The sequence below is a fragment of the Globicephala melas genome, chromosome 9 (assembly GCF_963455315.2).
Source record: "Globicephala melas chromosome 9, mGloMel1.2, whole genome shotgun sequence".
NCBI classification, from domain to species: Eukaryota; Metazoa; Chordata; class Mammalia; order Artiodactyla; family Delphinidae; genus Globicephala; species Globicephala melas.
In genome coordinates, this window is record NC_083322.1 from 36929792 (window position 1) to 36957743 (window position 27952).

Here is a 27952-nt window from a genome sequence, read left to right on the forward strand (position 1 = left end):
TCCCACATGCCGCCCAGCAAAGCCAAAAAAAAAAAAGTCTAAGATAATTTCATAAGTGGACTTGGTCTTAACACTGAAGGCTATTAATGTGACGTGCAGGAAGCCCTTTCATTCTGTCTCAACTGAACCCTTGGCTCTCCTGCCGAGAGAGCTTCCTGTGTGGCCTCTGGAGTAGAGGGCTCATCTTCTGAAGCCTTGTGTCTAGTGTCTGGACGTCTCTAAATGCCCCAGTGCCTTTAAAGATACTGGTTTTCCACCCTCTTGTAAAGAGCTTCCCTGCCCTCCATAAGGCTCATTCCATACAGTGCTGCAACTTTCTACCTGTCCTAGTTACTGCCTTCTACCTGTATAGATATTCCTGGCCAGCAAAGAAGAGGGGAGGATGGGGTGGTGGGTGGCTGTTCCCTTTCCTACAGTCAGCCTAGCCCCTAGTTCAAAGTTGTCTCCTCCTTTTGGTTGACCTGTCCAGTGCCCTCTCCTCTTATTTCTTGGTCACTTCCACTCCAGCGACCTTCATTTGTGTTCTGCTTCACTGTGGTCTCTCTTGGCCATCCTTCATCCCCAGCCAGCAGGACCTCCCATGTGTGCTAAATAAATACTGGATGCGTGCATGCGTGGGTGCACGGACGGATGCACGCACGGATGAATGAGGTCATCCAGAGCCACTTCTAATCAAAAATCGTAAATTCTTGATCTCCTGACCACAACCTTTCAACCTTCCAATTTTCTATTAATACTCTACCTATTTTTCAGTCTTATTCTGCTCCAATAAACCCCCCCTGACTTCACTTTCTTCTTTTTATTATTCAGACTATCCCTTAATCTTTAGTTCTGCTGTACCTGCATGGGAAGTAAAACCCAGCCCTAGATCAGTCTGTCAACATTGCCCCCTCCTCTACTCCTCCTTAGGTGGTTACACATTAATTAGTGGAGGGAATTATACAGTTCCTATAGGTTAGCATCAGCCTGATGGGTATAGAGGCAGGACCATCCACACTGCAGGCCAACTAATCAGCTCCCCCTCTCAGTCCCCACAAGAGCTATCGACAAGATTGTGCCATTCTGCCTACCTCACCGCTTCCCGTGTCCTTAACAGAGAAAACAGAAGCCATCAGACAGGAACTTCCTTAACTTCCTGTGTTCTCTCCTCTGCCGTCTGCAAACTAATCTGCATCCTTCCCTTCCTTCCTGCTTCCTGTCTCAGGGGATGGGGCAAGACTCCTTCCCTCCAAGGCTGATTCTTCCACCTGCTTCCCTCAGGATCTTCCTCCCTCCCGAGTCCCCTGGGACCTTGCTCCTCTCAATGTCTGCTTTTGCTCCTGCAGCTATGTTTCCTGTCTTCTGGCAGTAGTCTCAGATTTTTTAACATGCTCAAGCCTCTTTCTTTAAAGACAAACAAAATTGTAATAGCTACCACACTGCCTTTTCCCTTCCCATCTCAGCCACCTGCAGGAAAGGCCAGTCTTCACTCACTGTCTCTACTTCCCGCCACTCTCTTCCATTTGTTCCTCAGGCTATTTCTGTCCCCGCAGCTCAAATGAAGTTTCTCCCTTGAGGTCACTAACATTAACGCGGGGGCCAACACTATTGGACCCTTTCTAAATCTTTCCTTATTTGACTTCCCTGTAGCATGAAACACTATTGATTACCCTTCTTGAAAATCCCGTATTCCAGTGTTCACCTTAGTTTCATCCTTCTTCTCCTTTGAGTACTCTTCTCTCTTATCTGCATCTTTTTTTTTAATTTTACTGAAGTATAATTGATTCACAATGTTGTATTAATTTCTGCTGTACAGCATAGTGACCCAGCTATACACGCAGTCTTTTTCATGTTCTTTTCTATTATGGTTTATCACAGGATATTGAATATAGTTCCCTGTGTTATACAGTAGGACCTTGTTGTGTATCCATCCTATATATATATTAGTTTATATCTTATCTGCATCTTAAATGTTGGTGCTATCGTGGATTTAATCCTTGGACACCATCTCATGCACTTCTGTGGATTAACCTGCCGCATCTCTGCTGCTGACAGCCAGCTATGGGCTTGTAGCCCAGAACTTTTACCAGCCTACTGAACATCTTCAGTTCGGTTCACGAGAGATGCCTCAAACTCAGCTTGTCCAAAACTAAGTTCTTTATGCCATCTCCATCGTCTCCTGCGGTGAACAGAACCCTGCAGTTTTTCTTGACTTCTCACACTCATCCCCATATCTAAATGCTTGGTTTCACGACCAGTCAGTGCCACCTCCCCTCCTTGGTAGTACTTTTTTTTTTTTTTTGCGGTACACGGGCCTCTCACTGTTGTGGCCTCTCCCGTTGTGGAGCACAGGCTCCGGACGCGCAGGCTCAGCGGCCATGGCTCACGGGCCCAGCCGCTCCGCGGCATGTGGGATCCTCCCGGACCAGGGCACGAACCCGTGTCCCCTGCATCGGCACGCAGATTCTCAACCACTGCACCACCAGGGAAGCCCTCCTTGGTAGTAGTTTAATCTAGGGAATTTAAACCAGGTGTCAGAATCACCTTGAGTTTTTATTTAAGATGTTTACGGTAGTCCCAAGGCTTTTTTGCTACTGAAAAGAATCACGGCCTTTAGCCACACTAAACTACATATAGCTGTCTGACTACACCTGTACTTTCTAAAACACTTGTTTTTTAAGTTATTTTAGACTCACAGAAGAGTTGCAAAAATAGTACAGAAAATTCCCATATACCCTTCACCCAACTTCTCCTTATGTTAACATCTTACATAACCATAGCACATTTATTGAAACTAAATTAACCTTGGTATAATACTGTTAACACAAAACTTATTTAGATTTCACAAGTTTTTCCAGTAATGTTATTTTTCTAGTCTAGGATCTAATCCAGGATCCCACATTGCATTGAGTTGCCATATCTCCATAGTCTTATATATGTACGGTTTTCCTCCGGTGTCTTTCTATGTATCGTTTCTTCCACATAACCTGCCTTTCTCTCCCTTACCTGCCTGGCGAGCCTTACTCTTTGCGACTGAGGTCAGATAGCCTCTTTCCCATAAGGTTTCCCTTCCCTTCCCTGGCAGAGCTGGAATCCAGGGATCTTTATCACAGCTTTGTAATCAGTATTAACAGATGAATGCAGAGGTCAGGCATGGAATGCCCTCACAGACAGGGACTGTGTTTATTTCCTTGTTACATTCCTTATACCGAATTAAAGGACTGTCGAATAGTAGGACTTTAATAAATGTTTAGTAGTGATATTAAGGATGACGAATCATATTGAAAGTATCCCCAGAAGAAGGTATTTTGCTGCCACAACTGGTTCGATTAACTGGCAATATATCGTTTCAACTGGATTGTCTAAATTGCTATCATTTTTAATTTAATTCTCTACTTCCTGCAAATTACAGGCCCCTTAATTTGATTAATATACTATGAATCTCTGTACCAGTGTATTTCTGAAGAAATTTTTAATTTATTTCTCTCAATCACATAGCTTGCATTATTGCAGATACCACATTTCTGGAAGAGTGTCTATGACTGACCATTGCATCTCTTTCTTGTGCCTAGGACAGTGGTCAAAAAGTAGCCTGGGGTGTGATGCAACATTTAATGCTGTACCAACTGATTTTAATTCTGGACAAAGAAATAGACTGTGACCATGCTATATAATCTCACAGAAGACAGAGGCTACTCCTGCTGCCACATAGCCTGCATTTTAACTCTTCTGTAAGAATCTGAGGGAACACATCCCTCCTGTCAGATCTGATTCATGTCGAGTAAAGCAAAGGGCTGGCTTTATTCTCCCTCTTCTCTAATTTGTAATAAATTAACTTCATGCCATTTTAAAATGACTTGCACAGATCCCAGCCTTTCAAAGCAAACACAGAGAATTGTCCTTTCCTACGACAATGACATTGTTTTGTTCCCACAATCCAGTAGCAGCCTCAAGAGGCTGTGGTCATGTCGCCTTGTCTCTCCTAGAAAGAATGGCTCAGTGAATCGTTCCCTCATCTCTCTGTCATCATACATCTACCATAACGCCAGGAAGACTTCAGCTGTGTCTGTGTCTGTCGCAAGAGGACAGGGAGGACAGTCCTTATTCTCATATCCATATTGCCTTGTTCCATGCCTGCACTGGATTTGATGAAAAAAATCGTCCCTATGCCAACACCAAATCAGTTGTGTTCCAAGTGTTCCCCGGAATGCAAGTGATCCACATTTAACCCTCCATGTAGTTTAGGGGTGTGACTGGATTCCACTGCAGTGACAAAACCATCTATCAACTACATGCAGTGTAATTTTGTGCAAAACTGCAGTTTCTTGCTGTCGAGCCTACATTGCTCAGATTCGCAGGCCTTCAGACACCCAGCCACAACTCCTTTGTACTGTTTTTCCAATTAAAACACAGGCAGCGCCATGCTGTCCTTTACCAGCTCCATTTCCTTGATTTCATTAACTCTTAGCCCTTCAGCTGGAAGGAGATTGCTCATTCCTGTTTGTTTTCTCCCGTCCATGCTGTGGTTCTCACAGTGCAGACCCTTCTCCCACCCGGCAGAAGAATCGAGGGATTCACTGCTGACTCTTGCTCATTCCCTGGCTTCTGCTGGTGAGCTGTGTATTTCCTCTTAAGAGTCTGGACAACCTTTTTGGCTTAAACCCTTGCTGACCACTGCCCCTGCCTTACAGGCCCATCTTCTGGAACCCATTTCTATTCTTCACTGATCTTCAACCTCATTTCTCTTCCATAAATTCTCTCTCATCAAGTGACTGAACGAACGATCTCTATCTCACCTGTTGTGTTTCCAGTCTCCCATGTCATGCCTTCTCTGCTCTTACCTGCCCCTCTTCCCCACTGCATCCGGATCACGTGATCCCTTTTGCTCCCTGAGTGGTTTCAGAACGTGAACTAGCCATTTCACTGTAGGACTCATAGCCATTTCATGTATGAAACTATTTCAGATCCACAGACCACTCTAAGCTCTCTCCCAGGGTGTCTTCCACAAACATACATGTTTTTTGAAAAATGAACTTTTGGGGGGGGGTCTTTCTTAGACATACCCACCATTCAGTATGTTATCTATAAATTGATACATTTTAAATTTGTTATAGCAAAACTCAAAACCTGGTTAAAACAAGAGTCATTGGAAGAGTCATTGTTGTCATAACTACTGTGTCGTATAGTAGTTGTAAGCACAAACTTTGGTGCAGATCCTGGCTCTGATAGTTACTAATACTGTGATATTGAGGAAATCACATAAGCTCCCCAGGTTACAATGTCCAGCCTCATAGGATTATTATCAGAATAAGAAAATACACACAGAGTGCTTAGCCTAAATGGTGGTTGCTTGGATTGCCTTTAAAAGCTGCAGTGTTGTGTGATGTGTTATGGGTGCATGCTGAAAACCTCAGAGGACAAGAAAAGATAGGCCATGAGATTTTCTCTGCAGGCCACTTAAGTTCTTTGGAAATAGATTAAAACTCTAACCCCATACCTAGCGTATGGCCTTGACTCTTACTGGACAAAAAAACCAGCTCTGAACTCCTGGTAAATATTATAGTAAAGGGTTCACAGAGACCAAAGGGTAATTATGTACTTTTCTTTACTGAATTTAAGGGTAGAATTCCTACCCACCCACCCCCCACTTGCTCCCCACACCAACAGCAACACACAGCACACACATATGCACACCAGTATTGTTGGTGCAAGGTCTTCAGATAACTTTTGTGTCCAGAGTAATGTTTGTATTAGTTACTGTGTTTTGCATTGAGTAAGGGTGATAGAGTTTAGCTGTAAGAAGCTCTCAAGGTGTCACATCTCGGAATCAGAGAGACTCCGATGCTGAGGTCTTGGTCCCCCAGGCTGGGAGAGAAGTGCAGTGAACTAGAAAAGGTGACACTGACCTGGCCACAGTGACTGGCCCCAGTGAAGGCAGCCAAGGCTTCTATTCACGTTGCCCGCTATGGACACGACACAGCAGTGACTGGTCCCTGACTGCCAGTTGAACTACATGAGCTCAGCAAGCAGGAATTCTAAGGGGCTTCCAGAAGTGCTCAAGAGCAGGCAGCTAGTTAGCTGGAGGGAAGGGAGCTAAGAGATCTATCTATAGGGGCAGGATTTCTGTAAACAAATGGAGCATACCAGGCCAGGGCATACTCCAGCTTCTGGGGAGGAGGTCTGGAAATAGCTAGACAGTGTCTAGACTGGGTTTGCATGAGACTTCAGTCCCAATAGGAGGTATGGTTCGACAAATGGAGCATAAGTCAGGCTGGGGATGGCAGACCAGAGCATGTTTCTGACCCCATAGACCAGATCCAGGCAGGAAATAGGTCCAGTATGGGTTGCTGTGACTCACGTTATAGCTTGCTGTGCTCCAAGCCCTGATACCAAGAACAGGATTGAGGAGAGGGGACGGTGACCCCAAGTTCCAGAACATTACTTTCCCTAAGCACTTTTTCTCAGGAAAGCATCTGAAGTGTTCACTTTATAATTATTCTTTAAACTATATATGCATTCTTCTGTCTAAATGAAATATCTTGCAGTAATAAAAGAAAGCATTTGGAGTCATAACATGAGAAGAGAGTTATGGAGGCTGTTTATTGTGTGTGTTGGTCCTCCCGTTACTGGACAGGTGTGCTGGGAAGAACATCGTGTAATATTCTGATTCTGTTTCTCTCAACTTGTTAGAGAGGTCTTTCTTAAAGATTTATTATTAAAATTTTTTTGTAACTCACACAGAGTAGTCTAGAAAACCAGAGGGATTCTGTGCTTAATTTCCTACCTGTTCCCAAGACACTAGCCTTGAAAATATTTAAAGAAATAAGGTTCCTATGTTTATACTCAAAATAAGCTAAGCTATACCATCTCTGTATCTGTTACAATATTTTTTCTCAGAATTTTAATATAAAATCACCTTCATTATAAAAGCAGTATATAGATAAATAAAATAAAAACACCAGACTGTCATTACCCAAACAATGTCAACTGTTCACCCCTTAGTGTATATCTTTCTGAATGTTTTTCTGTATGGACTTCGTTTACCCAAATGATACATATTTTTAATAGACTTTTTTAAAGAGCAGTTTTAGTGTACAGTAAAGTTGAGAGTAAAGTACAGAGATTTCCCTTCCACCCATTGCCTCCACACATACGGAGCCTCCCCCATTAGCAACATCACTCACCAGAATGGTACATTTTTTACCAAGGGTGAACCTACACTGACACATCATCATCACCCAAAGTCCATAGTTTACCGTAGGGTTCACTCTTGGTTTTGTATATTCTGTGGGTTTGGACAAATGTATAGTGACATGTATCCATCATGATAATATCATACTGCCTTAGAAAAATCTGTGCTCTGCCTGTTCATCCTTTCTCCTACTCCCAAAACCCCTGGCAACCACTGATCTTTTTTACTGTCTCCGTAGTTTTGCCCTTTCTAGAATGTCACATAGTTGGAATCATACAGTATGTAGCCTTTTCAGATTGGCTTCTTTCACTTAGTGATATGCATCAAGGTTCCTCCATGTCTTTTCATGGCTTCGTAGCTCACTTCTTTTTAGCACTGAATGGTATTCCATTTTCTGGTTGTACCACAGTTTATCTGTTCATGTACTGAAGGATATCTAGATTGCTTCATTATATATATTTTTTTAATTTCCTTTTTTCAGTTAATGACTTTTCCAATCATTAATTTTTCTTTAATCTCATCTAGAACTTAGTCAATGTATACATTTCAAAAAAAAAAATCCTTTTCAGCAAGTTTGTCCAAATCCAGGACCATTACATTGTATCTGGCTATCTATCTCTTAAGTCTAGAACAATCCTTTTTTTCACAAAACTTGACTTGAAGGTACAAAGCCAAGCATCCTACAGAAAGTGCTGCCTCTGGCTTTGTCTGGTTGCTTCCCCCTAACATTCAGCATGTTGCTCTGTCCCTCGTATTTCCTGTGAAGTAGAAGTTGAACCTGTAGGTGTAACAGATTCAGGTTCCACAGCTTTGTAAGAACACATTGCAGATGATGATGTGTTTCTTTGCATTGCCCTGCGTTTGAGGGCTGACAATCCAGTCCCCCCACGGGCATCTGTCCTGACAGACATCTGTCGTGACAGACATCTGTCTGTCGTCTGGCCAGTAGGAGGTAACCTGTGTGGCATCATAAGAATGTTCATTTCCCCATCAACAGTTTTCCTGCTGGTTTTAGCACTTAGCGACAATCATTGACTAAAATAAGAATTACACTAGGAATATGAAACTGTATTTTTTAAAACCTATAATTCCTTTTACATTTGTTGGCTGGCATTTTCTGTAGAGACTTCTCAACATAGTGGAGCTATTAGATTATCCTGAAATACAGAGTCCTTTAATTGCCAGTTTTCAAAGTAAGGAGTTGTTTAATATCCGCCTCAGAGGAGATGTGGGAAGAATGTAAGCACTTTTTTTAAATGCGATGGTCACTGCAGTATGATTTCTTGAGCACTTCCAATGTTTCAGGCTCTATGATAAAAGCCTTATGTAATCTAATTCTCATGACGGCACAATGAGGTTATAGAGAGAGAAAATGGAAATCACAAGAGGTTAAACAACTTGATACAGTTACTTGTGTGGGAAGTAACAGAGATAGGATTCAAACCCAAATGGGTCTGAGTCCAAAATCCGTGCGTAATTCCTCTTAGACATTTTTGTTGCATTTTACTTAAAAGCCAAATTCTATTTGTAATAATATTTGGAATATTTCCCAGTTCATAAACACTAGAGATGGATATCATGCTTAATAATTCTCATGAGGTCTCTTCTCTCCCCTATCCCATTTTTTAAAATATTTTTTGCAGTGTGAAGAAAACACAAATCTTCAGGATACTGCCCGCTACCTCAAACTTCCTTTTTCCAAGGGCATTCTCCTTGGGAATAATAATCAAGCCATGAAGGCCACAAAGGAGTCTTTTTGGATAACATCTTTTCTCTGTTCCACAAAACTCACACAAAACGGTAATTATAATACTGTTTTATTTGAAAGCCCTTGTATTTAAGTAGTCATGTGAATTTTGATAGGATATTCAATAAACGTCAATGTTATGTATAATAACTTTGCACTAGAAAAAATGTTGATCTTTCTGTTTGTGATTTCCAATAATGTGAAAACAGTTGTGACCCAATGATCTCTTAAATGCATGTAGTTTAAGGACTATAGAATTATCCCAGTATTGGAACCCAAGTACACAACTCTTCAAAATAAACCGTCAAACCCAGCTACTTTAAAAAAAAAAAAAAAAAGACCAGGATTACCACCACCTTAATTTCTCTTGCTTTATAGCTCCATAGACAGTGCTAATTGCAGACTTTAGAGTGAAGGCTGTTTTTTGTTTAATTAGGTGGATATTGCTTTCTATTCTAGCATTACTTTTTATGTCAGTGATTGTTTAGCAAGTTATGATTAATAAAGCAAGCTCTTCTCCTTGGCAAACTGTCGTGAAAACATTGTCTATAATGAAGGAAGCAAATTAAACATTTTTGAGTTCTTCATGGTTGCCATGTAAGCCTTCTGGAAAGCATCCTGAATGCCATATTAATAAAATCAGATTCATTATGTTGAAGAGAATCACTTCATAATAAGGCACAGCTCTTCCTTGACTTAGGATTGGGTTACGTCCCGATAAACCCATGGTAACCTGAATAAGGTAAGTAGAATATGCATTTATTACACCTAACCTACAAAACATCATAGCTTAGCCTAGCCTACATTAAACATGCCCAGAACACTTCCATTAGCTTACAACTGGGCAAAATTATCTAACACAAAGCCTATTTTATCATAGTGTTGGATATCTCATGTAATTTATTGGATACTGTCCTGAAAGTGAAAGACAGAATGGTTGTACAGGTACAGAATGGTTGTAACTGGTGTTGGTTGTTTACCTTCGAGATCACGTGGCTGTCTGGGAGCTGGGGCTCAATGCCCAGCATCGCAAGAGGGTATTGGACCTGTGTTAGCATGTGGCTAACCCAGGAAAAGAGCAAAACTCAAAATTCGAAGTATGGTTTCTAAATGATTTCATATCACTTTCACACCCATGTAAAGTCAAAAAATCTTAAGTCAAACCATCCTAAGTCAGGGCCCTGTATTGTGTCAAAAAATGCTCCTGTGCTTAAACTTTTGTGTTATTAATTCTTTCTTCTGTGTCACATAGTAAGAAATATATTTCTTTTCTTAGAACATGGAATGAGAAAAGAAGCAAATTGTGGCATTGTTATAATGACCACTTTTAAGATACCCCTCAATTTGTCATGCATTGCTACTGTATTTATGTAGAAGTTGGCAAATTGCAAATGATTCTTTCACATTTATCTTGGGTTTTGTTTCTCCCCTTCCAAAAGTATTTTTGGGAAATATTTTTAAAAATCAACTACGTAATTCATTTTTAGTAAATCTGATTGAAAGTAGCTATTGCCAAGTCATGTCATTATACCAGACTTTATCAGTATTCAGTGGTTAATGATTTTACTTAAATAAAACCTTCATTGACAGATCTCTATAATGACTATAAAGCATTTACCTCAGGCATTTTTTGTGGGAACAGTGTAACTCCATGGAGGTTATGAAGATAATAAAATCAACATGTTAGTGACTCCCTTCAGTGGAATTTTTATTCATCCCATGTGGATTAGTTGTGTGTCTGTTATAGAGTCTAAGTTCACATTTAATTGATTGTCTCCATTAGACTATTTCAGCTTGTATTAGTTATCTGTTGCTGCTGTAGTGATTACTGTAAACTTATTGGCTTAAAGCAACAATAATTTATTATCTTACGATTTTGGAGGTCAAAAGTCTGCAGTCAGTTTCATGGGGCCTAAATCAAGGTGTCGGCCGGGCCACATTCCCTCTGAAATCTCTTGGAGAGAATCCTTTTACTTACCTTTTCTAGTTTCTAGGAACCACCTGTATTCCTTGGCTCCTGGCCCCTTTCTCCATCTTCAAAGCCAGCAGCATAGCATCTTCAAATCTCTCTGACTCTAACCATCTTCCATCTTTTAGGAACCCCTGTGATTAGAGTGGGCCCACCAAATCATCCAGGATAATACCCCTATTTAAAAGATCTTTGGGGTTCCCTGGTGGCGCAGTGGTTGAGAGTCCACCTGCCAATGCAGGGGACACAGGTTTGTGCCCCGGTCCGGGAAGATCCCACATGCTGCGGAGTGGCTAGGCCCATGAGCCATGGCCACTGAGCCTGCACGGCCGGAGCCTGTGCTCCGCAACGGGAGAGGCCGCAACAGTGAGAGGCCCACGTACCGGAAAAAAAAAAAAAAAAGATCTTTAACTTAATCACACCTGTAAAATCTCTTTTGCCATGCCAAGATAAACATATTCACAGGTTCCAGGGATTAGAATACGGACACCTTTGGGGACCATTATTCTGCCAATGACACAAATCTAACAATAGATTATCTGCTGTCAGAATATTCAGCCCTGCATCCTTCACTTTTTCTAGTTCTAGGGTTTAGGATATTAGAATTGTGAACATAAGACAGAGGGAACAAAATCCTGATAATTAGAAGCTGCTACTTTGTAAAAGCAGAGAACATTTTCAGGTAAATAAACTATTCATGAAACCATTATATTAAACATCTCACTATATGGAAGGCAATGCTTGACTCATTGTTGAAGACTAATAAGTGCTTGATTATCATTTTGACATTGATTAACCTTGTCAGTGTAAGACAGCTCAAAATGAAGCAGGAAATGAATAGTGTGTTTCAGACATGGGAAGGAGGAAGGAAGTTAGTTGAGCTTTCTGAAATTTACATGCTAGACACATGTCTCTGTGTAGAAGTAATCCAGTTCCAAATTGGAATTAAATTGCTTTGTATTCATTTTACTTGACTTGGAAAGTTTACAGATCCCATTACCATTACAATTGGGCATTTAGTAAGTGATGTGGTCTCTAGGAACAGTTTCCTAGAGCAGATTTGCATTTCAGGGTTTCTAAAGTGTGTCTGCACACTCTCTGTGTTCCAATGTCATTCTTAGATAGCATACCGAGGCCAGAGCACTCAGCTAGACGTCTGTGATTGCTAAATCAAGTAGATATTTTAAGCTTCTTAAAAGTGGGGATCAGAAAAGGAATTACTTTACTGTTTGTCAGCTTCCTTGGACTGCTAAACACAACTGTTTAAAAAGTTATGAGAAAATAAAAACAGTGCTTAAATTAAGTCTAACATTTGTGCAGGTACTGACTGCCCTACGTCCCTTTCCTACCCCCAGTGGTGGGTGGTTTATTCAGTCTCTTCCTGAGATTGTGATTTAAAAAAAACAAAAGTAGGGATCATGCCATCTACCTATTTTATAGCTCTTGGTAGATTAGGCATACAGTCAGTATACATGTAAATGATAATTGAATGGAATTTATAAAATTCACGTTTTTCAGAAGTAGGTCCTAGCTCCAAATTTGCAACTAATATATCTTCAAATGGCTAAAATAGAGGCCTAAGAGATGACAATTTTGACTTGATTCTGAGTTCTTGGCATACATGAGGTTTTTTTTAAGTATTTAATTTTTTTATTTTAATTCTGTAACAATGACATTTTGCTAAGGAAAAAAAAATGTTTCATCACACAACAGATCTTTGTTTTGTTTTGTTTTTGTTTTTGCGGTAAGCGGGCCTCTCACTGCTGTGGCCTCTCCCTTTGCGGAGCACAGGCTCTGGACGCGCAGGCTTAGCAGCCATGGCTCACAGACCTAGCCACTCCGCGGTATCTGGGATCTTCCCGGACCGGGGAACGAACCCGCATGCCCTGCATCGGCAGGCGGACTCTCAACCACTGCGCCACCAGGGAAGCTCTGACCAATCATTTTTTAAAAGGTTTCAATCATACCTCCAGGGTATCCGAGTTAGACATGAATATTTAACATTTTCAGGATTTTCTGTTATGAAAATAGTCATAAATCTCTTTTTCACTGTCAATATTGAAAAAAAATTCCCTCATTTTTCTCGTTCTGAATCCGCCTCCTCCTCTTACCCCTATTTGTTATAGGCAAATATTTTCATTTAGTACCAAATTTCTTTCTTTTAAGTTGTTTGTAAAGTTTTTCTTTTGAATCTGACTTTGGTAGAAGTTGCTTCTATTTCCTCTTGAGATTCTTATGCTTTTTTCACATCTTTATTCACTACATCATATTTTCTTTCTCATCATAACTACTCTTCCTTGATCTCTTGGATTGTGTTTGTTTGGTTGGTTTCTTGTTTCCACATCGGTCTTTCTGTCTCTCAGCAAGTCCCATTTGGGTTTTTCTTGAAACAAGTGCTTTGAAGTAGAAAACCCCTCCTGGCTTCTCTCTTGGCCGTTCTAGTCTCTCAGCCCCACTGAGTACCAGGAGACCAGCCCTGCCAGGTTCCCCTGCCCGGGGCACATCCTGCTCGCACGTGCCTTGTCAGTTCTCACTGCTTTCATTGGCCTCCAGACACCACCATCTCCCTGATCCCTTTGGAGACCAGTGAAGCTGGACACCATGTTCAGGACCTTCTGCCCAGGAAGGATGAGGGAAGGATTTATTCCCTCACGAGGTGAAGAGGTTTCCTGAGGGCCCTGCTAGACTCAGGACCCACGTGTTATCAGTTCAGGGAAAGGAGGAAATTGAAGAGCTGGGCCAGAGTCTAGGATGGAAGATGATCATGGAGTCCAGGAACTGGCCCTCTCAGGTCCAAAGGCTCACTAGATGGTCTGACAATTGACTGGCTTTGTCATCACTGTGCAGGGACCTTCTAGTCATGCCAGGTTTGGGCCACATTGTCAAGAAGACCTTCATTGCCGAGTGGAATTTGTTGCTAGGCAGAGTGCTATATGCTGGGGGCACAAATATGAATAAAGTGGGTTCCCAGCCCTCAAGAATCTCCCACTTTAATGGGAGGAGGCAGAAAATCATTCAGCCAGTATTTACCAAGTGCCTGCTATGTGCCTGCCCTGTTCCAGATGCTGGCACTATGTTAGGGCCAAACTCGCACACTCTCTTGTTCTGCTGGAATTTGCAGTCTAGTGGGGGCAAAGACAGATAGCTAGCCTGAGAACTGAAGGATAAGTAGGAGTTTGTAAGTCAAGGGCATTGGGAAGGGAGAAATAATTAGAATACACTGTAATAAATGCCATTCAGAGGGCTAGTGGGAGGGCCTGGGAGCCTGCAACTTGGGTGACCAAGAGGCAATGTGTGTAAGAATTCAGCGTTTACAGTAGAACACTTTCGTGTTCTCTATCAAGGCAACTAATTTTCCTTTTCTGTTTGGAAAGGTGATATGCTTGATCTTTTGAAATGGAGAACCCACCCAGACAAGATCACAGGCTGTCTCTCTAAATTAAAAGAAATTGACGGCTCAGAGATAGTAAAGGTATGTGCTGTTTTGTTATCCCTCTCTTGGAAATTCATGGGTTAAAGAATATTTAGAGGGGAAGGACAGAGGATATTTTATTTATGCTTTTACTTCTTTATCCAACAGTTTCTGCAAGATACACTGGATACCTTGTTTGGAATTTTAGATGAAAATTCCCAAAAATATGGGTCTAAAGTGTTTGATTCTTTGGTGAGTTTAAATTCACTTTAATTGTCTCTTAATTTTGACTTTCCTGAAGCTGTTCATAAACGTGCACATAATAGCATGAGCTTACTTGCAAAGAAGCCGTCCCCCTCCCCTCTACCAAAAAAAAAATCTTGCTTTGTGTTCCGTTTTATAAAGCTCCATTTTTTTTTTTTTTTTAGGTTCACATAATAAATTTGCTGCAAGATAGCAAATTTCATCATTTTAAACCTGTAATGGACACTTATATTGAGAGTCATTTTGCTGGGGCACTTGCATACAGGTAAGGCCCTTTATCTTGTAATTGGTGTAGAAGCAGTTTCTTTTGAGCTTTTTAAAGCAGAACCAACTATATAGGAAAATTTAAAAGGGAGTGTAGGAAGAAGTGAAGCACAACCACTGAAGTGTCTCTTGAGACAGTTTCCTCCTTTCTCACACACCTTCTTTTAATGGCTGGAACTTCTTTTGAGTAAAAGGGGAAAAAAAAGAACTTCCTGAATTCTATTCCTGAAACCTAAAATGTAAGGTATTTTCTTCTTGTCTCTGTTTCATTTGATATTCTTTAGTCTAAAATATCTGGTTATTTCACTTTGGCTGTCAAGAGCCCCATTTAATCACCAGACTCCTTGATGATTCTAGATGTCTTTAAGAAAGAAATATGATGGGAAAAGGATCTTTGCCATCATACCATTTTAAAGTCATTTGTTCATTCATCTGTTAATATTTACTGAGTGCCTACTGCATACCAGGCACTATGCTTTGTGCTGATCATATGAAGACCTGGTCCCTGGCTGCAAGCAGTTCAGTCATTGGACTCTGCCCTTCGTTACCAGCTGCCATTTTAACTGCTGGTGCGTTCCTGTCAGCTCAGATAAGGCAAGCAGGCTACAAGTGAATGAATAATGACATGCTTTAGCTGGTTCCTGCCTCCACGTAGCCCAGGTGATAGTTGCCAGAAGGTGGCAATGTCCCTCTTTCTGTCCTATCATGACATCTTCCCGGTTTGGGGCCTTGCTTAAATACAGCCCTGAAATGTACCCCAAAGTTCTATCTCCCCATTACACTCTTGTCATTGCTATTCTGCCAAAGTTTTTACCTTATACTTTAAGCACCTATGGGTATGTACATGCACAATCATCTGTTCCCAGAGGTGTGTTTAAAGAACATGGAATCAGGATTTTCCCCATCTATGTATTGTATAAAAGATAGTAGGTAATCAATTAAGCGTTTGATCCCGTTCCTTTGGGTATTCCCCACCATGGCCTGGTAAGATTTACGCCTCTGACGTTTAAATGAATGGAGTCATTTTTGCAAGACTCGACCCTCTGCCAACATGAGTTTTTCAGAGGGTGAAATGTAACAACAGGGATAGTTTTGAAATGTTGGCCCGACTTTGCCCCTTGGCCTAACAATTTGGGCTCTGGTGTGAGGTGGTCACCGCCTCCAACTGAGACTATCCTTGGAAGGTAGAGAAAGAGGGTGTAATTTCTAAATTTCAGGTTGGCCAGGAAGGCAGCTAATAAGTCCTAATAAGACAGATAAGGCCTGTGGAATCGTCTTGAGCTATGGGTGGCCAGAAACTCACCGACAGATCATCTTCAAAATAGCACTCCCAGCAGCATCTGCCTACTGGCACATCCATAGATTCTCTCCCGACAGAAAAGAGGAGCATTTTTAAAAACTGCTCTGTTTCCTAGAAACCAAGAACTGACCAGTGTTAACGGTCACACAACTGCAATCTTGAGAATTTGGGGGGGTGGAGGTTAATTCAATTTTTGTTTCTTAAAACAATGAGACGCGTTTTCTGGAAATTACTAAGGCATACTTTGACAGTAAGCCTCATTCTTCCCACAGGTCAGAGAATTGGCTTGATAACTCCATGGGGGTGTGCTTTAAAATGGAGAGGTATTACCTTCATCCCTCCCCACACCCTCTTTTGCCTCCAGCAGAATATTTCATCCAACTGTTTACGTAGTCGCTGGGGAGGAAATCCCAATTAGCAGTTGTCCGAGATTGACCATGACAGTCATATTTAGGCACTCCCTTGGCCGGAGTCCTTTTCTCAGATATTTGTGTTCACCCATTGGAAGCACTGCCAGAAACAGCAGGGCTGATGGAATATGTCCAGATTGAAAGGAATCTTGCTGGGAGGAAGCGTTGTTTCTCTCTTCAGCTTCAAAAAAGGGGTAGTGATGTTGATAGGCAGACTTTGTAAAATTATTATGTTATGGCAGTTTGACAGAAAAATGTGAGAACTGTTGGGAAATGAAGCTTCCTCATGATAAACATAAGCACTTGATTTGTTGGCATTTAATTGAGAATGAGAGCAATTCTACCTTCTGCACGTCTCCTTGTATTTTAGAGATCTCATCAAAGTGCTCAAGTGGTATGTGGACAGGATCACAGAAGCGGAGAGACAAGAGCACATCCAGGAGGTGTTGAAGGTAATGACACGCTGTCAAAAACAGATCACCGTCTAACAGTGCTGTTGCGTGGTGATACCTAAACGAATTGGTTTCCTCTACACAGACAGTAACTGGTGATGATGTATTACTGACATTCCAATTCAAGGATCTTAATCAGTTTATGGCTACTCCAGAGCTGATGAAATTTGAAAGGGACTTTGCCAAGCTTGCCCACTGGAACCTGCCTGGCATTGAATCCTTACTCCTCTGGGCTCTGAACACTTGAAGTCTAGGATTGGCAGGAGGAAGGGTTGAAAAGAAGACTGCAGATGGGCAGTTAAGCTTAGAAGTTCCTGGCTCTTGCTTCCACCACCCTGACAGAGACCATCTGAGGGCCATTTGTCTTAAGAGAGGATAATAGGATGGCTTAGCAGGGATCACAGTGAGGAAACCTGAGGTTTTACTGGCTATCATGGTTTAACACTGCCCATATCTCTGGGCCCTGTGTGCTCAGTATATATGGAGATGTTGATACCTTACCTGCAAACATGTTCGTAAAGAATATAGATTCTTAAAAGGATTGCCCATAACAGCTCTGGCAGTCTTTTGATTTCTATAATTGAGTATACCCTATTTGATGTCAGTAGATAAAAGTAAACAGGTGTACATTTTAAAAAACAAGCACTTTACTCATTATAAATTTGTCATTTTGGACCAATTGAAGGTAAAATGCAAGTGGCAAGAGTACCAACCAGCAAAGCAAAATAATTTTTGAAAAACAGATTTGTTGATTAAATTTAAAAAATCATCTGAGGATCAGAAACATTTAATGTTCATACCTCTCAAGAATTACATAGAATTTAAAAATTATCTATACGTTTTCTCTCATTAGGCATCAGAGAAAAATGGCTCTTTCCCTACAAGTAAATACTGTTCAGAAATCTCACGGGGCCTTAGTATTTAAGTCAATATTTTAAAAGTCTAATGTTGTGCTATGGTTTTTGTGCTGTGTCTTTGTCAAATAAATACCTTTGGTTTCCTTTGAAACTAATGTTTTAAAACTTTTGTTTTAAGGCCCAAGAATATATTTTTAAGTATATCGTTCAGTCTCGAAGGCTGTTTTCCCTCGCCACCGGCGGACAGAATGAGGAAGAATTTCGCCGCTGCATTCAGGAGCTCCTCATGTCAGTCCGTTTTTTTCTTTCACAAGAAAGCAAAGGGTCTGGAGCATTATCTCAATCACAGGTAATTTTTTTTTTCATCTCTGCTGAAGAGAGGAAAAATGAGTCCAATTTATTTATTTTTACACAACCGCATAAGTGAATATTTTCTCCATCAGCAACCTGTAGCTCCAGCTTATATTTGTAGCTTAACTGAGACTTCTAAAAAGTCCCTCAGCTTCCGAACGCCAGCAGAGCAGAAGTTAGGTTGTCTTTCCTCGGACTGTTCTCGCTCTGAATGGAGAGCCTGTTGGTTTGCACCAGCCTCCATTCCAGTTTCTAGAACACATACTGATAGAGACACCCTGTCACACCGTCAGCCAAGGAGAAGGAATTTCGCTCTAGCCAATCTGCTGCAGTTGTTTTCCCCAGGCCTTGTGCTGCTTCTTTTTTTAGTTCCCCGACCAGGGATGGAACCCGAGCCCCGGCAGTGAGAGCGCCAAGTCCTAACCACTGGACCACCAGAGAACTCCCTTGTACTGCATTTTAATCTGTGGACTTGAGACTCATTATATTGGTCTCAGCTAAATTGCGTGTTGTTTTGTCTTATTTAACTTGACGCTAATCGTCCTGGGACTGATCTGCTATGACCAGTGCTGAGCGGTTGCTGCCAAATTCTATGACCAGGAGTAGCTGCCCGTGTTTTGTTTAAGAACAGGATCTATGCACTTTCCAAATAGCGTGGCCTTGAATATGTGCCGAGAGATAATTCTGAATATCTTTCTCTACACTTTCTTAATCCTTCTTGTACATGTTTAATTCTAATAACTTGGTTTAATAACTTGTCAGATGGAGAAGCAACCTCTTTACCACCATCCCCTGGAGACTTGAGACTTATAATCACTGAGAGTTGGGATATAAAATGGGAGATTAGGAGACAAAACTAGATCCCTAAGAGTATTGTTGTAATTTGGTGTCATTTGACATTTGGAAGGCGTTATATATAATGGCAAAACACTAGAAATGTACCACCCCCCCCAATAATAGAGCCATGTTTTTCTGACTGTTTGGGGGCTATTCTTGTTACTTTCTTCTTTGCAGAGGTGGACTCATCTTCCATCTGGTTAAGGATACAGGCTCTTTTAATGTCATTTTGTCTTCTCTTGTCAACAGTACAATCACTGCACGTTAGGAAACTTGCCAGAAGCCTCAGTGTCAAGTTGCCCACTAACCAGACCCTACTTATCAGCCATTGATATTTGAAAAGGATACTGTAACAGGTTAACATATATTCCTTTAGACGAAAGTTCTCAGAAGTTCACTACTTTTACAAAAGCTATTGAAAAGTTGAGTTTTCATTTTGAGATTTTTCTGAAACAAAACAAACCTTTATAAGTTACAGGGATAAAACTTACTTAATCCATAACTGAAAAATATTCTCTTACTCTTAAGAGTAACTTTAAGTCATGGTTTCTTAATGAGATGCCTTTGTAGGGACTCAAGAGATTTTTCTCTTCTTTAACCTTGGAGAAATATTCTTTTACCTTAGTTGTGTTTCCACCGAACCCTAGCAGTCACCCTGAGATGATTTCGGCTGCTGAGGTACAACCACAATATAGAGCAGCCTCCTTTTCTTTGTTTAACATACTGAACTCCAACTGCTCTTGATTCTCTGAGTTCTACCCCTCCATCAAGATAGTAAAACAACTTTAGCACCTTCAAAGAATCATATTTGATTCTTCTTTTTTGGCCCTTAGCTTTTTATCAAGAGATGATATATAAAATATATAATAGTTTCTAAATATCTTCATAAACTCTACTGAAGTCGTTCTCTATTATTTTATGCAGTATCCTATACTTGAAAATTTTGAAATGATAATTTTATTTAGTTTAATGCTAAGAGAAAATTTATACAAAATAATGAAGCAGTTAGTTTTCTTCATTAAGCAATGAGGACTTTGTTCCTTTATGTTTTGGGAGAATGCTAAACACTTCTTCCCATTCCAAGTCCCCCTTTGACCCCACACTTTCTTAGCTCTCTCTTCCGAGAAGGAAGGTGTCACTAATCTGATTGATCCAACAGTTAGGTTTCTGTTGCTGCATAACAAATGACCACCGTGGCTTTAGATAACACCCATTTATTAGCTCAAGTTCTGTAGGTTGGAAGGCTTGGTCAGGTCTTGGTCCTACAGCCAAAATCAAGGTGTTGGCTTATCTGGAGGCTCTGGGGAGGAATTCACTTTCTAGATCTTTCAGGCTTTTGACAGGCATCAGTTTCCTTGTGAGTGAGATTCCCATTTCCATGCTGGCTGTCACCCAGGGGTGGGAGGAGGATCTGGGTGCTCTCAGCTCCTAGAGGCCACTTGCATTCCTTGGTGTGTGGCCCCTCCATCCTCGAAGCCAGGCACAGTTTGTCAAATCCTTCTCATGCTTCAAATCTCTGAGTTCCCCCACCACGAGCCAGAGAAAACTTCTGCATGGGAACAGCATCAGGGGACAAAGTTCATGGAGATCATCTTAGAACTCTGCCTACCATGTCCAGAGCCAAGGTTACCCACTGGTCCTTAAAGATTCTTGCCTGAAAGACAAAAACCCAGTATCCTTGCTCCATTTTGCATTTTTTCCATGTGAGCTACAACTCAGAGCAAATTCCATCTCCTGGAGGTAGAATAGCCATCCCAGCAATCCTTCAGGTTGGATCAATGGATGGCTGCTCTACAGATCTGGCCATCCTGGTACTAGGACGTTCATTTAGTACTCCTGGCCTAAGCCCAGCCTGTTAATGACTCTGTCCTTAGGAGCCCTGCCCTGGGCAGGACTGAAGGCTTAGTCAGCTATATACAGTGGATCTTGGTTTCCCATTCCAAGGACAGGTCTCTACCTTGGAAACCCCAAGAAAAGAGGAATGGCGGAAGGAGTTGAGGCCCAAGACCCTGCCCCAAGTTCCTATTAATTATCTTTCTCTATTTGCCTTGGCTACCAAGAAGGTCAAAACAAAATCATGTTTTTATTTTTATTTTCAGTAAAAATCTTTAGCTTAGATAGCTATTACAGCTGTCTTTCTGCCCTCATCACAACGTCCTTGTTCCTTTATCCTTTTTAATAATTGTATCTTACACTGCAAGCACATTCAAATACCTTTTTGAAATAAAGAGGTATAAATAAAGAATTGATGGATAAATTAAGGGATTCCTGAGGAAAGTCAACTTAGGTGACTTTAGTGACCAGAAAGCTGGGCTCATTTTATTTTAATTTTTTTACATTTCATCTGTATGACTCAGCTCTTTGCAGAGTGAAATGTAGGCTATATAAATATAGTCTTTACCAGGGAATTTATTAATTTTAAGTACATTCAAGAAAATCTATAATTTTTAAGAGTCAAGGGGAAAACATAGCTGTTGACCCCAGCACCTTAAGCATTCTGATGATTCTGGCATCAAACACAGGTCTTGGCTCTTCTACAATTTCTGCTGCTGCTATACAGGTAAATACCAAACTCCATGAATTTGAATTTAGTTCTGTGTTTGAATCATCAGCACTTGTAGACTTGACCTACCTTCCCCTGGTGTCAGATCTCAATGGTAAACCCACCAGCCCTTGAATCTCATATTACAAAATGTAATACCTTCCTTCACCAGGTGTTTGAGGCTGATCGACTTTTCCTTCCACTGCCCTCCTTTTGTGGAATTTTAAAAGGCTGAGTTTGTTTAGATGTACAATCCTAGACCAGTTTTTTTTCTTTTTAATTTTTATTTATTTTTTTTTCAGAGACTTAATCGTTGCTTTATTTGACTATTCTGAATTCCTGGTACATCACAAATGCAATGAATTTGTTTAAAAATTGATTATTCAGTATTTTTAAAATATTTGTGATATAAAGTGGGGCTAAGTGTATTTTATTTTGTTTACTTTATTTATCTTTTTAATATCTTTACTGGAGTATAATTGCTTTACATTGTTGTGTGAGTTGCTGCTGTATAACAAAGTAAATCAGCTACACGTATACATATATATCCCCATATCCCCTCCCTCTTTCATCTCCCTCCCACCCTCCCTATCCCACCCCTCTAGGTGGTCACAAAGCACCAGGCTGATCTCCCTGTGCTATGCGGCTGCTTCCCATTAGCTATCTGTTTTACATTTGGTAGTGTATATATGTCCATGCCACTCTCTCACTTCATCCCAGCTTACCCTTCCCTCTCCCCATGTCCACAAGTCCATTCTCAACGTCTGCATCTTTATTCCTGTCCTGCCCCTAGGTTCTTCAGAACCATTTTTTTTTCTTTTAGATTCCATATATATGTGTTAGCATACGGTATTTGTTTTTCTCTTCCTGACTTACTTCACTCTTTGACAGACTCTAGGTTCATCCACCTAACTACAAATAACTCAATTTCATTCCTTTTTATGGCTGAGTAATATAACATTGTATATATGTGCCACATCTTCTTTATCCATTCATCTGTCGATGGACACTTAGGTTGCTTCCATGTCCTGGCTATTGTAAATAGTGCTGAAATGAACATTGTGGTACATGACTCTTTTTGAATTATGGTTTTCTCAGGGTATATGCCCAGTAGTGGGATTGCTGGGTCATATGGTAGCTCTATTTTTAGTTTTTTAAGGAACCTCCATACTGTTCTCCATAGTGCTTGTATCAATTTACATTCCCACCAACAGAGCAAGAGGGTTCCCTTTTCTCCACACCCTCTCCAGCATTTATTGTTTGTAGCTTTTTATGATGGCCATTCTGACTGGTGTAAGGTGATACCTCATTTTAGTTTTGATTTGCATTTCTCTAATGATTAGTAATGTTGAGCATACTTTCACGTGTTTGTTGGCAATCTGTATATCTTCTTTGGAGAAATGTCTATTTAGATCTTCTGCCCGTTTTTGGATTGGGTTGTTTGTTTTTTTGATATTGAGCTGCATGAGCTGCTTGTATATTTTGGAGATTAATCCTTTGTCAGCTGCTTTGTTTGCAAATATTTTCTCCCATTCTAAGGGTGGTCTTTTTGTCTTGTTTATGATTTCCATTGCTGTGCAAAAGCTTTTAAGTTTCAGTAGGTCCCATTTGTTTATTTTTGTTTTTACTTCCATTTCTCTAAGAGGTGGGCCAAAAAGGATCTTGCTGTGATTTATGTCATAGAGTGTTCTGCCTATATTTTCCTCTAAGAATTTTATATATAGTTTCTGGCCTTACATTTAGGTCTTTAATCCATTTTGAGTTTATTATTGTGTATGGTGTTAGGGAGTGTTCTAATGTCATTCTTTTACATGTAGCTGTCCAGTTTTCCCAACACCACTTATTGAAGAGGCTGTCTTTTCTCCATTGTATATTCTTGCTTCCTTTATCAAAGATAAGGTGACTATATGTGCGTGGGTTTATCTCTGGTCTTTCTATCTTGTTCCATTGATCTATATTGCTGTTTTTGTGCAACTACTATATGTCTTGATTACTGTAGCTTTGGAGTATAGTCTGAAGTCAGGGAGCCTGATTCCTCCAGCTCCATTTTTCTTTCTCAAGATCACTTTGGCTATTTGGGGTCTTTTGTGTTTCCATACAAATTGTGACGTTTTTTGTTCTAGTTCTGTGAAAAATGCCATTGGTAGTTTGACAGGCTTACATTGAATCTGTAGATTGCTTTGGGTAGTAGAGTCATTTTCAGTGTTGATTCTTCCTATCCAAGAATATGGTATATCTCTCCATCTGTTTGTATCATCTTTAATTTCTTTGATCAGTGTCTTATAGTTTTCTGCATACAGGTCTTTTGTCTCCTTAGGTAGGTTTATTCCTAGGTATTTTATTCATTTGTTGCGTGGTAAATGGGAGTGTTTCCTTAATTTCTCTTTCAGATTTTTCATCATTAGTGTATAGGAGTACAAGAGATTTCTGTGCATTTATTTTGTATTCTGCTACTTTACCAAATTCATTGATTAGCTCTAGTAGTTTTCTGGTAGCATCTTTAGGATTCTCTACATATAATATCATGTCATCTGCAAACAGTGACAGTTTTACATCTTCTTTTCCGATTTGGATTCCTTTTATTTCTTTTCTTCTCTGATTGCTGTGGTTAAAACTTCCAAAACTATGTTGAATAATAGTGGTGAGAGTCAGCAACCTTGTCTTGTTCCTGATAGTGGAAATGGTTTCAGTTTTTCACCATTGAGAATGATGTTGGCTGTGGGTTTCTCATATATGACCTTTATTTTGTTGAGATAAGTTCCTTCTATGCCTACTTTCTGGAGAGTTTTTATCATACATGGGTATTGAATTTTGTGAAAAGCTTTTTCTGCATCTATTGAGATGATCATATGGTTTTTATCCTTCATTTTAAGAGGGTGTATAGCGTTGGTTGATTTGTGTATATTGAAGAATCCTTGCATTCCTGGGATAAACCCCGCTTGATCATGGTGTATGATCCTTTTAATGTGCTGTTGGATTCTGTTTACTAGTATTTTGTTGAGGATTTTTGCATCTATGCTCATCAGTGATATTGGCCTGTAGTTTTTTTTTTTTGTGACATCTTTGTCTGGTTTTGGTATCAGGGTGATGGTGGCCTCATGGAATGAGTTTGGGAGTATTCCTCCCTCTGCTATATTTTGGAAGAGTCTGAGAAGGATAGGTTTTATCTCTTCTCTAAATGTTTATTAGAATTCTCCTGTGAATCCATCAGGTCTGGGGCTTTTGTTTGTTGGAAGATTTTTAATCATAGTTTCAGTTTCAGTGCTTGTGATTGGTTGAGCATTCTTTCCATTTGATCATGCTGCATTCTGCTGATTCTCTGGGCATATTGTCCATCATCTTGCTAATGTCAGTAGTTTTACAGAATTTCCCAGTTTTTACTCTGTTGTACCTTTGCATATTTTGAAAAGTTGCTCTATTTTGGTACACTTTTTTTTTTTCTAAATTTTGCCTTTTAACCTTTTTAGTCTTTTTAGTTTCAGTACCAGAAACATTTTACATTCATTTTTCTAGCATTCAAAAATATTTGTCACAATCTTAAACTCACTGACATTTTATAGCTGATTTCTCAGGTCGTATCTGGGAATTGATTTAAATTTCATCTCTTTAAGGCTGTGTTTCTGAGCTCCTTCCCAGCTGTGTACTCAGAGCTGTTGAAGCTCTTTGATGTCCGGGAAGTGGCCAACTTGGTACAGGACACCCTGGGCAGTCTGCCGACCATCGTGCACGTGGATGACGCCCTGCAAGCTGTTAAACTGCAGTGCATCGGCAAAACCGTGGAAAGCCAGCTGTATACAAACCCAGGTAAGGTGCTGGGTCTCTTGGATGAAACAGTGTCTCTAGAAAGCCATTATTTACATTTTGTCGTTATAGGTCAGCAGAAGCAATTAAAAAAAGAAACTAAAAACTACTTTCTCAAAAGCATTGTTTATTTGGATGGTAGAATAAGTTTATTAAATAGTCAGATACAAAAGTATGGCTCTTCAAACTTTATTTCTAGAAAGAATGAAAACTCTAATGATCAAATTATTAATTCTAATCATAACAAGTTGTAGTATAGGGCATGCTTTTTTTCCTTGCTTTAGATTTTTTTTTTAACATTCAACAAAATTTAACATTTTTCTTTCAGAGATGCTTACAGGGACCTGCTATGATCTTTGTTTATTTGTCTCTTTTGTCCTTAAAAGTTTTCCATCAATTTGTGTTCTGAAACTGGGTGAAAGTTTCAGTGTATTGTCGTTTTTTATTTTATCCTAATAGCAAGTGACTAATTACTAAACTGATTTTGTCATAATATCTATTATTAAATCCCATTGCCTCTTGTTTCTTCTGGTTTTTTTTCTGAAAAAAATAATAAAATACCAGTCTCATTTTAAAGTTTAAGAAGTTTCTGTCATTATCACTGAATCAAAAACTTTTAGAAATTCTTCTGAGAATTATGTTTTCACATGAATGCAGATATGTGTGTATAGTGCAGTATTTTTTAAATGGTGTTTAAAATATATTTAATAAACCTTTTTTACATTATTTTATTGTAAAACATTTTAAACATACAAAGAAGAATAGAGCATAATATGAGTAAATCTCAGCAATATCAGATATTTGCTCTAGGTCTTTTAAGAGATTTGTCATTATAGAAATATTCAGGCCCTCTTGTATATATTTGCTTCCTTCATAGAAGTTTCCACTATCAGAGATTCCATTTCTATTTTCTATGCCTTTATTCTGTAGCTATAAAAACATATTTTTTTAACCTCTTGAAAATATTTTCATCTTTTAGTCTTATATGATGACATTATGTTGAATGTCATTAAGTAGAGTGCGTCTTTTTGACTAATATTACACTTTTATATTTATCCATGCTATTAGATATAGCTGCAGTTCTTTTTTACTCTTGTATAGTATTCCACTGAGTGTGTGTGTGTGTGTGTGTGTGTGTGTGTGTGTGTATAATGGTTAATTTATTTTTTCTCCTGTTGATAGACTGTTAGTATGTTTCTGATTTTTTTCCTGAAATAAACAATGCTTGAATCAACATGAGAGAAAGTTCAACCTTCTGATTTTTCCACATAAAAATACATCTCATCCTGGAAAAGAGATGTTTCTCATGGTAGTTTTCAAACTCTGTCCCTGAGAGCCCTAGAGGTTCTGCTTCAGTGGTTAGGCCTTCCTCCAGGGTTAAGGAAAGGTGGTGTGAAGTGGAAGGGTTAAGGTCCAGACCAGGCATCCCAATTTGACTAGACTTTCAATTTTTTTTTACCGAACTGAGAAGAGTTCATTCCCCTCTCAGAAGAATAGATGACTTTTACCATATTTCTCCCTCACAGGCCAGATAATTCTTTGTTAGGTTAAAATCTGACACCAAAAGAGCAACATGAAAACATGTTGAAAACGGTTTTCAAATATACGGAAATTATTTGGGGGGATTGTGTTCATTAATTGCCCCTGGGAGATGTGTTCTGTCTGTGGGCTCAGTTTCTTATTGATTACTGATGCTCAGGAGGTGGTAGAGAAATCAGAACTTAGGAGAAACAAAAAGTAGCTGCTACAAGCCGGAAGAAAAGATACCAGCTCTCTGTGGGAGGTGATGAGATTATTTAGGGGGCCAGGATAGAGGGACTCAAGAGACCAAGGATGTGTGGACCCTGGAGGGTCCGTGCTTGTGATCTGGAGGAGAGACTCAGAGCCAGTGCTGGGCTTTAGTGATGGTGACACTGGTGTGGAGGAGGAGGGGGAGGTGGGGGAACCTACCTCTCATGATATGTGGGACAGTCACCATGGAGGATAATTATGGAGAAGCATAAACTTTTGGGAAGCAAAGCAGCTCCCGATCAATGGAACACTTAGAAGCATGTGCAGATGTTAGTAAGAGGGTCGACTTCTGTCAGTGCCCCAGGAAGATAGAATTAGCTTGCTGTTTAGTGACTCACTACTGAGGAAGATAGACTGTCGTCATGTATAAATGGCAGGGCGCATCTGGAAGGAGGCCATCTTCATGGAGAAAAACAGCAGGCATTTCTGAGAGCCTTCCAAGGCTCAAACTACCCTCTATTTAAATCACATGGGACCCAGCAATAGTGTTAGCAAACCTAGAAAGTACTTCTAGTGACTCTGAAATTCTAAGTCAGAAACTGTGGACTTGGGGGATAGATGGAGCACATCTGTGTAGTCCAGTTGAAAGATGAGATACTGGAGGCAAAGATGTGCAGTTCAAATCATTGGCTCCGTAGACCGTGTCAAAGAATCAGGTAGGAGGTCTTGGCTGGTGGTTAAGAGGAGAGTGTGAACCCTACAAGGGCCATGGCAAATCTCACAAAAATGAGCAGATTCTGTCTAATTGGAAGAAGAAAAGGGACAATATAAAACTGTAACTAAG

At 40.1% G+C, this 27952-nt stretch overlaps 1 protein-coding gene across 2 annotated transcripts in view; it reads left to right on the forward strand.

Annotated features, from left to right (window-relative positions):
* DOCK4 (dedicator of cytokinesis 4) overlaps positions 1-27952 on the forward strand; it is a 476638-nt gene that overhangs the window by 329091 nt on the left and 119595 nt on the right. For both annotated transcript variants that reach the window (XM_060305397.1, XM_030857580.2), the window contains exons 17-23: positions 8815-8971; positions 14262-14359; positions 14468-14551; positions 14728-14828; positions 16908-16989; positions 18025-18195; positions 25188-25380. In XM_060305397.1, the coding sequence (XP_060161380.1) occupies positions 8815-8971; positions 14262-14359; positions 14468-14551; positions 14728-14828; positions 16908-16989; positions 18025-18195; positions 25188-25380 (886 nt within the window). The remainder of the gene's footprint in view (positions 1-8814; positions 8972-14261; positions 14360-14467; positions 14552-14727; positions 14829-16907; positions 16990-18024; positions 18196-25187; positions 25381-27952) is intronic.